This window comes from Pelobates fuscus, chromosome 4 (genome assembly GCF_036172605.1).
Source record: "Pelobates fuscus isolate aPelFus1 chromosome 4, aPelFus1.pri, whole genome shotgun sequence".
Lineage (NCBI taxonomy): Eukaryota > Metazoa > Chordata > Amphibia > Anura > Pelobatidae > Pelobates > Pelobates fuscus.
Window position 1 is genome coordinate 103,640,943 of NC_086320.1, and position 13,459 is coordinate 103,654,401.

Sequence of the window (13,459 nt, forward strand, 5' to 3'; positions counted from 1 at the left end):
ACACCCTGACCAGATTAAACCTGTGCTGCTGCTCTTTATACTGTCCCTGTTTCCAGGCCATCTCCAGCCCCCAGCAACCAACTACTATAAAATGTAAAACTTCCTCACTTTCAAATCCCAGACAAGGCAGGTTAACTCCTTCATTGCCACCATGCATATAGGCCACAGTGCTTAGTGCCTGTGGCTTATTTTTATTAGGGCTATCTAGCTGTTGTAGCATTGCAACTTTAATGTTTTTTTTAGTTTAAATGTTTATATGATTCAGGTGCTCAATGTATATGCTTAAAGGGACACTATACGCACCAATATAACTTTTGTTTAAGAGAGGGGAGTTGGTATATAAATCATGTCCCTGCAGTCTAACTGCTCAATTCTCTGCCATTTAGTAGTTCATTTAATTTGTTTATGCAGTTAAAGTCACACCTCTGATGCATGTAACTCATACAGCCTCCCTACACATTTCCTGTAAAAAGAGATTTAATGTTTAACCCCTTAAGGACACATGACATGTCTGACATGTCATAATTCCCTTTTATTCCAGAAGTTTGGTCCTTAAGGGGTTAAACTTCCTTTATTGCGCAGTCTGTTTAATTTAGAATTGCTTATCTCCTGTTAATGGCCTGTTAGAGCCAGCAGAAGCCTACTGTCTGTGATTAAAGTTCAATTTAAGGAGCAAGAGATACAAACTTCTAAAGTAAACACACTCTATTGTTTAAAAATTAAACATTTTTTACATGTTGGCTGTGTGAGTGACAGGCCAGGGAAGTTACATAGTTACATAGCTGAAAATAGACTTGCATCCATCAAGTTCAGCCTTCCTCACATATGTTTTTGCTGTTGATCCAAAAGAAGGCAAAAAAACTCAATCTGAAGCGCTTCCAATTTTGCAACAAACTAGGAAATAATTCCTTCTTGACCCCAAAATGTCAGTCAGATATCTCCTTGGATCAAGCAGCTATTACCCCACTAATTAGAAATTATATCCCTGTATGTTTTTGCAAGTATTTATCCAATTGTAGTTTAAACATCTGTATGAACTCTGATAAAACCACATCTTCAGGCAGAGAATTCCATATCCTTAATACTGTAAAAAATCAACAACTTTTCTTTGCCTTAGATGAAATCTCTTTTATTCCAGCCAAAATGTGCGACCTTGTGTCCTATGTATAGCCCTGTTTATGAATAGATTTCAAGATAATGGTTCGTACTGGCCCCGAATATATTTGTATGATGTTTTTTTTTGTTTTTTGTCAATCTGTATTTTATTGATGCACAATAAGTGGGATACAGAATAGAAAGAGGGAAATGTGCATTCAAATTACAGTATAGGGTGCAATAACAATGGTAGCTATCATTTCCATAACATTTGTGTCTCCTTTTTTTTTTTTTTTTTTTTATGAATTAACGATGCTTTTCGTAAACCGTTTTAGGCAATATGCAATATAAGTCGCTTAACATAAACTTGTCATAACAGGTTAAGTGAGGAAGCTGTATGGCATGTGCGACCCTTCCAGTATATGTGATTATGTAGGGGCTCGCCGGTGAAGCATTACAGGCCAAGGCTGGTATGTGAAGGCCGAACTGAATCAACTCAAGCAGGCCTACCAGTATTATGTCTAGTGCTAGTAATGGTTTTATGGCAAAAATGCAGTAAATTCTTTACGGTTTGAGCAATCTGGCGATAAGCTTTCTGTCTCATAGTGTTACGGCTTGTATAATCTGCACTATAGTGTCTGAGGCACGGTATGTTATGTTATAAGGTCGCATTTATACAGCGCGGCGTGGGGATACGCTGTGCATTCAGATTACCAGATAAGCTTGCACAAACAAAATTATAAACCTATATCTATAAACATCAGAGATATTTCAGTATGACTAATTACACTAAGAAACATGGTACTTGCGGTGCAGAATATTAGGCATGCATAGGGTTTAGCTCAGTGTCCACTGGTTTGTCCAGTCGCTCAATGAGTCCCGCGACCTCTTTGTTATGGCATGTAGGGGCTAGCATTGGGACTGTGTCCCATTGTGGTGAGTTCACTAGGCCCCTAACAGGGTCTCCTTCACCCGACGCCCTTTTTTTTAAGCGGTGTGTGTCCGGCACTGGATTTCTGCTTCCCGCCGCTGTGCGGGTGTCCGTGGGGATGTCCCTCCAGCCCCAGGCTGGCTTAGTGGCCTGCATCTTCTTGCCACAAACTCGGCTGCCGCTAGGGTCCGGGTTTCCTCCACGTGTGGGAGTGATGGGGGAGCTGGTCTTTTCCTGTCGCTTGTGTGGCTTGTTCCCCCGCCAGTGTGGTCGATGCTTGCGGGCTCTCTGCCCTTTGGCCTGCCGCCCAGATGGGCTAGGTTGCGTGTGCCCAAGGGTATTCCCTCCACTTCCGACGTTGTGCCCAAGGGTATTCCCTCCACTTCCCGCCATCCGCGGGTCCGCTCTCACAGCATCAGTGGTGCAGGTGTCATGGTTCGGGCTGCTTGTTGCCGCTTCATGAGTGTGTCCCAGAAGCGGTTCAGTATCGCCCCTAGACTCTGTAGGTGTGCTTTCCTCGGCGTTTGTGTCTATTGCGTGTTCGCCATGTGTGTTGCGTTGCCGCCCGCCATTTTAGGTGCTCTCTGTAAGGGTCTGCAGCCTTGCAGTTCAGGGTCAGGCTTGTACTGTTTGCTATGTGAGTCGAGTGAGAACCGGGATGACCCCCACCGTTCCAAAGGGGGGGGGGGGGAGGAGGTGAGTGTGCAGAGGTGTCCACATTCGGCTTTACCATCCAGGAGAGCGGCCGCCCCTCCCTGGCTCAGTCGCATATAGGCACCATGTGCTTTGGTGGGGTTCCCAAGCAGTGTAAATCTCGCTTGTGGGTTCATTCGATGCCCCTTGAGTCCCCTGACTCGTTGTGTGCCCTCCGGCTCAGAATCGTGTCTGTTTTCGGGGTATTTATCCCCAATATTGTCGCTTTATGCAGGAGCTGATTCACAGCACGTCTGGCCTGCTTGGCAGTTAGGCTCCGCCCCCTATTTGTATGATGTTATCATATCCCCTCTCAGGCGCCGTTTTTCCAAATTGAAGACATTTACATTTTATAACCTTTCTTTGTAACTAAAATGCTCCATTCCGTTTATAGATTTTGTAGCCCGTCTCTGCACTTTTTCTAGTGTCATGATATCCTTCTTTAGAACAGGTGCCCAAAATTGCACAGCATATTCAAGGTGTGGTCTTACCAGTGATTTTTTAAAGAGGCATAATTATATATTCTTCCCGAGAATTTATGCCCCTATTTATACATGCATTAGCAACTGCAGATTGACATTGCATATTGCTGCCTAATTTGTCTATAACAATTCCCAAATCCTTCTCGTGTGTGATTGTCCCTAAATCACTACCATTTAGGGTGTAAGTTGCTTGTGCATTCTTGACCCCGAAGTGCATAACTTTGCATTTCTCTACATTAAATTTAATCTGCCATTTTAGTGCCCAGTCCCCCAATCTATCCAAATTCCTCTGCAGCAAAGCAATATCCTGCTCACATTTTATTACTTTACAAAGTTTTGTATCATCTGCAAACACTGAAACATTGCTTTCAATGCCATTTTAAAGATCATTTATAAATATGTTAAATAGAACCCTGAGGGACACCACTTACCACTTTTGTCCAGCCTGAAAATTTACCATTAATAACAACTCGCTGTACTCTATCCTTAAGCCAATGTTCTACCCAAGAACAAGAATATTCATCTAGACCAATTTCTTTTAGTTTGAAGACTTAACCTATTGTGAGGAACCATATCAAATGCCTTGGCAAAATCCAAGTAGATCACATCCACTGCAACACCCTGATCTATACTTCCACTTCTTCGTAGAATTCAATTAGGTTAGTTTGACATGACCTATGTTTCGTTAAACCATGCTGATTATTGCTAATTACACAGTTCTTCCCAATGAATTCCTGAATAGCATCCCTTAATAGCCCTTCAAATATTTTCCCAGTTACAGAAGTTAAGCTCACACGTTTGTAAGTATTTTTATAAGTGTGGATAGGGCTACATAAACAAAAGAGAGTTCACGCCTAAATGGCAGTGAGAATTGAGCAATGAGACTGTTTGTTTGTTTGTTTGTTTGTTTGTTTTGGTGAGTGTGTATGTAATCTCAAATTTGCAGTGATGTTACTACTGCAAGGGATTCTGGGTGGTATATGCAAATCAGTTCAGCAAAGAATCACATTTTTGCCTCATTCTATTTTACACATGGATTCCTTGCCGTATGCAGCAGCTTTGAAACACAACTCAAAAGAGTGTTTGATTCTTTGTTGAACTAATTTGCATATGCCCATCCAGAATCTCTTGCAGTAGTAACATCACTGCAAATTTCAGATTTATGTGGGAAAAGCAGGTCTTATGGCTTGATTGGTGTGCAGATCTGTGTTTAACACAAGGTAGAAGGGGTTTTCAATTACTATTTTTTCCCCACCATAACTTTCTTGGTTTCTGACCAAGTAAAAAAACAAAATTTTCACCCAACTTGCACCTTTCATTTTCAGGCACATCTTCTGCTATTTATGACACCCCACACACACCCCACCCTCCCCTTCTCTAACATCAGTTGATTTAAGTGTTAAACTCTACCAGATTGATCAGTATTGCTTTAGAACCTGAAGAAGAGAAGGAAATTCTTTAAAGCTTGTCTTTGAAATATTATGTTAGTCCAATAAATTAAGTAATGAGAGAGAGAGAGAGAGAGAGAATCAAAATAGTACTTTCTGTTTCATGATTGTGTCTCTTCAAGCAGATAGATTGAAATATTTTGGAATTGGAAATTTCCTATCCCTGCTTATCAAAATTATTCTGTCACCATGAAAAAAGAACTTAACTCTAGTTGTTCTTTTCTTTTTTTCTTTTCAGATCATAAGCTCAACAACTCCATGTGCAGATTTCTTTTTCCGAAGTTCCTTATCCTCCCAGACTAAGAGAGTCTTGTCATCAAATACAGCTGGTGCTGGGAAGACCATGCTTGATGAAGCAGTCAGGTTAATACAGAAATGCAATGAAGTGAATCTAAACATAATTGTGCTCTGGAAGGTAAATGCATTACTTTCTTTGCAGATATTTAAAAAGCATCCACTCTATATTATTGTAAATACTTTACTGAGAAAGATATTACTTTCTAATGCCATTGCTCATTATATGGCCTCACTTTCTGTACTTTGTGGCAAAACTCAGTTTACACTAAAGATGATATATACACACTCTCTCTTCATCTCACATGTATGCGTATTTAAATGTAAAATTTGCATGTGAACAATGTGTACATTAGAGTAACGGTTATAGCAGTTTGTACAGTTCCAATCTGGAGAGATATGTTATCTTATACCTTTCACAGTGTTAAATAAATTGTTAACACATATATACCTTTTTAGGCATATGTCGTTGAAGATAACAAGCAACTTATTTTGGAAGGCCAGCATCATGTGACTCTTAACATAGTTGGAGCAGAAACGTTATCTTCACCTCATAAGCAGGTAAATGGGCTTACTTTTAGGGACTGTTAATGTTATAACATAATATAAAAGAAATATCTACAAGCAAACAGAAGGCGCTATATATTTAGTGGTAGTGAACACAAATATTATCTATTACAAGTGAAGCAGTATAAAAGCTGCACCTTAAAGTGTAAAATAGCTCAAAAACACCACTATACATACATTACAGAAAAATAAGGTGCGCTATGACTTTAAATAACTTAATAGTGTCCAATAAAATTGTAATTCTTAATATTATATTTAAAGTGCATGTGCAATGTGCAACACGTGAAAAAAACCAAATGGGGAAACAAATCCACACTTACAATTTTAACGCCACTGGCGTGGATCACCCCTCAGGGTTATGTAAATATGCAAAACAAAGATCATAGGATAATATGTCTTTAAAACTATAAGTATATGTAAGGGGAAAGATTCACACTTACAAAGGTAGAGCAGTAAGAGTCTGCTCTAACTATGATGGCAGAAGTCCTCTTATCTCAGGACTCAGAGACCTTTAGTACTCAGGACAGCAGCAAGATCCTTCTGAAGCACTTTATTAAATGAAGAATTTAAAAGTAATTCACACAGTGAATACAATAGTAAAATAGCTTCTAAGTCACCCGTCCAAACGATTCTCCTCATCCAGCGGTCACGATATGTGATGTTTGTATCCGCCGGCTGATAAGTATTACTACCGCAAGTAGATATTTCCGGGTTTCGGAGAGATCACGTGGTGAAGTCGTGCGTGATGACGCGTTTCGCCAGATCGGCTTCCTCAGATCACGTGATGGATCCTGCTGTCCTGTTAGTTTTTATGACGGTCTTTCTAGGCGTGAACTTTGTGAAAAGAAAGTCTATTGGTCCTGAGTCACCTGATGACTCCATAATTAAAACATCCAGTCTCTATTGTTTAGGCATATCGCCTAAACGGCACAAATATATTGAAGTAAAAAAATTTATAGAAGCTAATAATACTAATAGTACTAACATTACCATACATATCTGTATAGGAAATTTAAAACATTTAGACATATAACCATATTATAAATACAAGCCAAACATAAATACATATAAAATAGGTACACATATATGTTTTATGATACAATTAAATAGATAACATCATACCAGATGTGATAGCAGCTATATTGGAATATCTCACATCCTACTAATAGAGTAAAAAGGACATTGTAAACAGAACAAGTACAAATGATAAGAAAGTTAAAAGCATTACAAAAAAATAAAAAGGTCAAATTCAATGTTAAGGCCCATTGGTTCTAGGGTTCCCAGTTTATGGACCCATTTCATTTCCTCTCTACCTATGAGCTGTATATGGTCACCTCCTCGCCAGGATTTTTTTACTTCTTGTATCCCTACAAAGGTTAGTCCGCTCGGATCTTTGTTGTGGTATTTTTTGAAATGAGCAGACACACTATGTAACTCAAACCCCTTGCGTATATTGTTAACGTGTTCATAAATTCTTCTATGTAGCGGACGGATCGTTCTCCCTACATACTGCAATCCACAAGGACAAATAAGTAAATATATAATATTCTTACTAAAACAAGTAATAAAATCCCTAATATTAAACTCGTACTTTGAATGCTTACTTTTAAATGTATTAATTCCTTTTAAGGTCCTATTTACACTACACTTACAACCTACACATGTCCCGCATGAATAAAAGCCTTTTTTATTATTACTTAAAAATGTTTCTGGCACTTCTCTTTTGGGGTGGTTAAACGTGAGTATTTGTTTTAAATTAGTAGCCCCTCTAAAAGTAATAAACGTTTTTTGTGGAATAATATTATTTAATTCTTTATCTTTCTTTAGTAGATGCCAGTGTTTATTTACAATGGATTTGAGTTTCTGTGAATCTTTGTTAAAATCTAAAACCAGAGGTTGAAGAGTGTTATCTCCACTCATTTTATTACTATTTTTATAAATTAAAAAAATCTTGGTCTAATTTATTTACTTCCTCATAGGCTTTGAGTAATAATTCATTAGGGTATTCTTTTTGGGGAAATTTATTCATTACAGTTTTCGCTTGTTCTTCAAAAATGTCTTTTTCTGTACAATGTTATAACATGACTAACTCACAAGTGTTCAGCAGTCATTTATACCACACACATATATGTAAATTCTTGATTCATATTTTTTTTTAATTTTTTTTAAATAGCCCAACCAATATCTTTTAGTTGGCTTTTAGATTGTGCTAACATTGTAACAGTTCCTCTTTATATATTGTCTGTCAAAAAAGCAAATATTTAGGGAAGTGAGTACTTTTTCCTTTTTTGAAATTGTTTTAATTATGTCACAACCCTATAGGCAATTAGGCAGTGTAAACTTTTCCTTGAATTGTGGTATTTAAAAAATAAAATAATTGAGAAAAAAAATGCTATGGAAATCGTGATCGGAATGCCTGAGATACAAAATCACTCGTAGTTGTGGCGAGTGTACTTGGAATTAATACAGAGGTATGTGCCTTACACTTTACCTTTATATTGCTTATTGCAGTAAATTAATTTGTAGCATTCACAAAGATGACGTGTCAATGTTGACAGTTACTCTTTCTTTAGCGATCAGAGATATGTGAGAATCTTAAACACTTAATGGAACTGTTAAGCCTAATTGCTAATTGGACATTTAAAGCCATGTCTTTGACTTTGAAATTATGTGAAATGTAAATGGATAACTGCCAATTCTTATTTATAGGAACAACCAGAGATGGTGCTTTTAAAGTTTAGTAAACCAGAAAATGCAACTGTAACCACAAAGCCGTCCGCAGAACAACTCTCAAATCTAATTAAGACAAGCCTTCAGTATCCTGAATCTTTTAATCATCCGTTCCATCAAAAGAGGTGAGCTGCTTCTTAATTTAAATGGAATATTGGGAAGGAATAAAATTGGTGTTGTGTTTCTTAATGATTTTTATGCAGCGTGTGAGTAAGGTATTTTTTGTGCCTAGAATACACAAGGGACATGTTCATTATGTTTAGGGCTTTATTTAGAGTTAATAGAAACTCACCATTCTTATAATCCAAAATGTTTGGAGCTGTAGTTTCACCCCAGGTTTGTGTTGCTATTTAGGTGCACAAATCCTCTTGTATACTAACTGAAGCTATGCTATGAATGTTGCACATGTACATAATTGCTTATGTATGATTAATGGGCATAAAATAGGGGTATAGCGCTGTGTATGCTAGCAGTAATGTAAAAGATGATTTTGAATGGCATTATTTAAAATATAAATATAGAAAGATGTATTTGTATTGGAATGATGCTATAAATGGGATAGGCGTTCTACACCCAGGCAATTTGTTAATTTGTATAGCAGCATAATGTGCCATTGATGCGATTAGGAACTATTAATCAGGATTATGGGGGGGGGGGAAACCCTATGGTTTCAAGCTGAAAAATCTGAAATATGAGAAATCAATTAAGTGGCAGAGTGTGTTCTACTTCATTCCATAAACACTTGCCCTATTAGGCGTTAGGAGCAGGTTTACAATCTTAATTCCTATTAAAATTTACTTGGTAGTGTTGGTAGATAAAATAGAACTTCTCTGTGTAGTTTGGCTTCATTAACTCTTCACTAATATAACCCTCTGAGTGCCACTGGAGAGAACAGACCTTTGTGATTACTATACTCTCCTGTAGTGTTGTAAGGAATTGTTCCTAATCAGCTAACATTACTTAAAGGGACACGGTAGGCACCCAGACCACTTCAATGAGCTTAAGTGGTCTGGGTGCAGTGTCCCTTTTGCACTTAGTGCTGGCATGTTAAACATTGCAGGTCCAGAGAAACTGCAATGTTTACATTGCAGCTCTAAGTCAGCCACTAGAGGGCTTCCTGAATCGACACGGACCTTTGGTCCCGTATCTTACATTGGATGTCTTCACGCTCTGCATGAAGACCTCCAGCACCAGATTTTCCCCATAGGAAAGCATTGATTTAATGCTTTCCTATTGGGAGGTCTAATGCGCATTAGAGCCCGCTCATTACTAGACGTTGAAGAGGGCAGCGCATTGGTCCAGCGCTGAGGGCCATTGGCGTTGGGATAAGGTGAGTAAATAAAGGATTTTTAACACTTTATTTACCCGTGAGGAGGGGTTATGAGGGAGGTGACCTGCGGGGGGAGTGATAGAGCTTTGTATTCCTGGCACTGTAGTATCTCTTTAATCAGTAAGGAGACTTGATATATATTTGTATTTTTTCTTATTAGAAAGCAGAGCTGTTATTCTTTTTTTTTTTTTTTTTTTTTAAAGAAATAAGCAGGTGCCTTTATGGCTTTTTGCAGTTACAAGGATATTGAAGTATTGTTACAAGGTAACACTGTAACAGGAGATAAACAGAAAATGATGACAGAAACTAACAGAAGTTTTTAAAGTAACTAACTATCTATTCGGTCTTTGCTATGCACATAGTTTCTGTATATGACCGGTTTAGGATGTACATTGTGGTGATCATTCCATATATACGTTTTTAGGTTGTATTAAGGGTATGTAGAGGACCATTACATATGATGGGGTAGAATAGAAGTGATGAGCAATAAATTCTCCACAAGTTTTTTGAGGGCACTGGTACATGTAGTGTGAGGATGAGGGCTGTTATTTTTATTGTGTTATTGTTAACTAAAGTGTGTGTGTGTTTGTGTTCAGACTAAAACACAACCTAGAGACAGAAATTGTTTACATATTTTACTGGACTTGAAGTTCATTTTGCTAGCCTGCACCAAAACATGCAAAGCAAGTTTCATTTCTCTAACGCTAGTGTTTCTCTTCAAACACACTTAAAACTGTATGCAGCAATGGTTTAGAAGTACTTCCCATCTTGTGTGGATCTGTAATTCCTATGATTTTGTTATTTATTTATTGCGGTTTGCTTTTCTATTGAATTTGCCTTCAGGCTAGTAAAGTAGCATGGGAGGTGTAATGCCAACACAGCTGGAGGGCTACTTCTGCCTGTATTGATTTACAATTACCAGAATACTACTTTGGACTGTCTTCAACACTTTGTTTTATGTGCATTTTAATTGCTTTGTCCACATAATAATTAGCTGTCATGTGCTTGTGCAGCCTTTGTTTGGTTCCTGTTACTCTCGTGCTGTCCAATAGCTCTCAGGCAGAAGTTGATGTAATAGTTGATCTCAGGCATAAGACAACAAGGTAAGTGTGCAGTTGTACTAATTTACGCTCTAAATTTGTGTTTTGGGGCTGTTAGTGGGATGTTAAACTTCTGTTTCTTTGATGGTATCCCAGGTAATACTGCTGTGGCATTGTTTCTCTTCATGTAATTACGGTTTATGCAGGCTTGTAGCTGTTTATATGAAATCAGTAAATGTGCCATTTGCCAACTATATATGAGACAGTCTCTCACTGAATGTAGCACAAAATGATGGTGGCTAGGTGTGGATGCCTGCATGCATTACACTGAAGCTTACAAATGTGTTCTCATAAAGTGGAATGCACTCTAAATGCCTTCAGTGTTTTACAGGGACACTCCAATTCTGTGGATTAGGGAATTTGAGTGCTTCTCAAAGGGCACCATTGGTTTCAGTGCTTGCTTTGTGAGGACCATTGCTGGCAGTTGATTGCAGTTACCATACATGTGCCATCTGTCCAGTTCTTCTCAATGAGAAGCATCTTATTATACACAAGTCATCAATATATTATGATGACTTCACAAGAAGGTGAATCGAAGAGCTGAAGCAAATGGTGCCCAGTAAATCAACAGTTTAATTGAGAGAAGTAAAAGAAAAAAAGGCTAATGGCGAGCTCGAGTTTTGTTTATGCTAGAGAGAGCTAGCACTCCAGGGTCTTTGATCAGGACCACTAGCCTTTTTATTATTATTATTATTATTAATTAGGGTCCCTTTAAAGGGACACTGTAGACACCAGGACCATGTCAGCTCATTGAAGTGGTTTGGGTGCTGTGTCCCTTTTTCACTTAGAGCTGCAATGTAAAACAATGTAGTGCTTGAGAACTCCAATGTTTACATTGCAGCACTAAGTCTGCCCAGACTGCCCAGTCTGTCAGACAGCCACTGAGGGGCGCTTCCGGAATCGAAACGGACCTTTGGTCTGTTATCGGACGCTGAACGTCCTCATGTGCTGCATGATGACCTCCAGTGTCAGATTATCCCCATAGTAAAGCATTGAATAATGCTTCCCTACAGGGAGGTCTAATGCACACGGATCAGCGTGGGGAGCCTGACCCAGCACAGAGGGACATTGGCGCTAAATGGATTTTAACCCCTTCAGCCCCACGGGAGTGGGGCGCGAGGGAAGGGGCACCTTTTAAACATACAGTGCCAGGAAAATGGGTTTGTTTTCCTGGCACTATAGGATCCCTTTAAACTTTATTCCTATGAAACAATCCAATATTTAAAGAATGTTTAGTGTCCAACCTTTTTAGAGCCATGGCAAATGGTGCACAATTTAACTACATCACTATTGCACAAAGCTCCCTGTTTTGCAAAACAATGGGGCCCTGCAATTTGATGAATAATATTCCACTTTTTTTTTTTTTTTTATAAAATAACCCTGCAATAAATAGTTTTTGTTTTTTTATGTTTTTTTTTATCTTGTATTTAACCAGACAGTTTAAATATGTTCTTTATCATGTATCCGCTGAAGCCACAAATATGTTTTACTCCTTTTTTCCTACAGCCCTGAAGCTCTAGAAGTCCATGGTTCTTTTACATGGCTTGGACAAACTCAGTACAAGCTGCAGCTGAAAAGCCATGAAGTCTTTAGCCTGAAACTCAATGCATGTTTTGTGCACACAGGAATCTATAACCTCGGGACTCCTAGGGTGTTTGCCAAACTGGCGAACCAACTCACACTTTTCGAAACTAATCAGCAGAGCTCAATGCCAGCACTGATTGTTATTAATAATGCTTGAAAAATGCTTTTCTCTCAAACTGCAACATAAAGGAATGGATCAAATTCATTGTCTCAATAATCTATTTATTATGTTTTGAAATAACATAGGAGGATACATGCATTTCGCCTTGCTGACCAATCTACAAGAAATTCAGTACGGGCTAGTAGTATATATTATGACTATTTTGACCGTTCATACTTCCTCATCAGAGATATGTGGGACTGACCGTAAATCCACATTCTTTCTCATCTCTATTAAAATAAAAAAGCTATATTTTGCCCAGGAAATTTAACATTTTCCTTTGTACTAAATAGAAATATTAAACCTTCCAGTCAACACATTCGTTCTGAATGTTTAGAAAGTGGTTTAGAATTGCCTATTGTTTAACCCTGAAGTCACTTCTTTTAAAGGTGTTACTGTGATATGCACTTTTGAATTTCACAATTGTTTCAAATCTAGCTACACTTTTTTTTTTTTAGGGTGTTGTTTGAAGCACTCTGTGTCTCTGCTTAGGGTAATCTTCAAGTAGCCCTCCAGCTGTTGTACTGCTGCAACTTTTGTGTTAAGTTGCCAAACATTATGGGAGCTGTAATTCAACAGCTGAAAGGATTTGTTTGCTCCCACTGATTAGCTGAAATCCAATTATTTTTGCATCCCATTGGATAACATTTTGATTCATCTCCGTACTAAATGCACTATTTCACAACCTTGACATTTGTCATCAAGACTGAGTTATTCACTTTATTATGTTACTTTAACAATTCAGTTGATCTCAGTATATTTAAAAGTATGCTTTTCAATAAATGATGTATTATATTTATAACAAATGTATTGTAAATAGAATAAAACATACACCGTACCTGCTGTTTAAAGACTTTTCTTGCATATAATCGGCTGTATCCAATGCCCATAATATATATACCACTTGTTGCTAAATTATGTTAACAATATAAAATAATGTACATAAAACATTAAAAGTTTTAACAAGTCTGTGAGTAAACAAATGTAATATTTCTTTTACTATAATTGTCTTACCTCGTTTCTTACACTCTTTCTGTATGAATGT

At 37.9% G+C, this 13,459-nt stretch overlaps 1 protein-coding gene across 2 annotated transcripts in view; it reads left to right on the plus strand.

The window, feature by feature from the left end:
- TRAPPC8 (trafficking protein particle complex subunit 8) overlaps window positions 1-13,251 on the plus strand; it is a 101,202-nt gene extending 87,951 nt beyond the window's left edge. For both annotated transcript variants that reach the window (XM_063451439.1, XM_063451440.1), the window contains 5 exons: window positions 4,888-5,064; window positions 5,403-5,504; window positions 8,220-8,365; window positions 10,584-10,673; window positions 12,177-13,251. In XM_063451439.1, coding sequence (XP_063307509.1) covers window positions 4,888-5,064; window positions 5,403-5,504; window positions 8,220-8,365; window positions 10,584-10,673; window positions 12,177-12,411 — 750 coding nt within the window. In that variant the 3' untranslated portion in view covers window positions 12,412-13,251. The remainder of the gene's footprint in view (window positions 1-4,887; window positions 5,065-5,402; window positions 5,505-8,219; window positions 8,366-10,583; window positions 10,674-12,176) is intronic.
- Window positions 13,252-13,459: the final 208 nt, after the last annotated feature.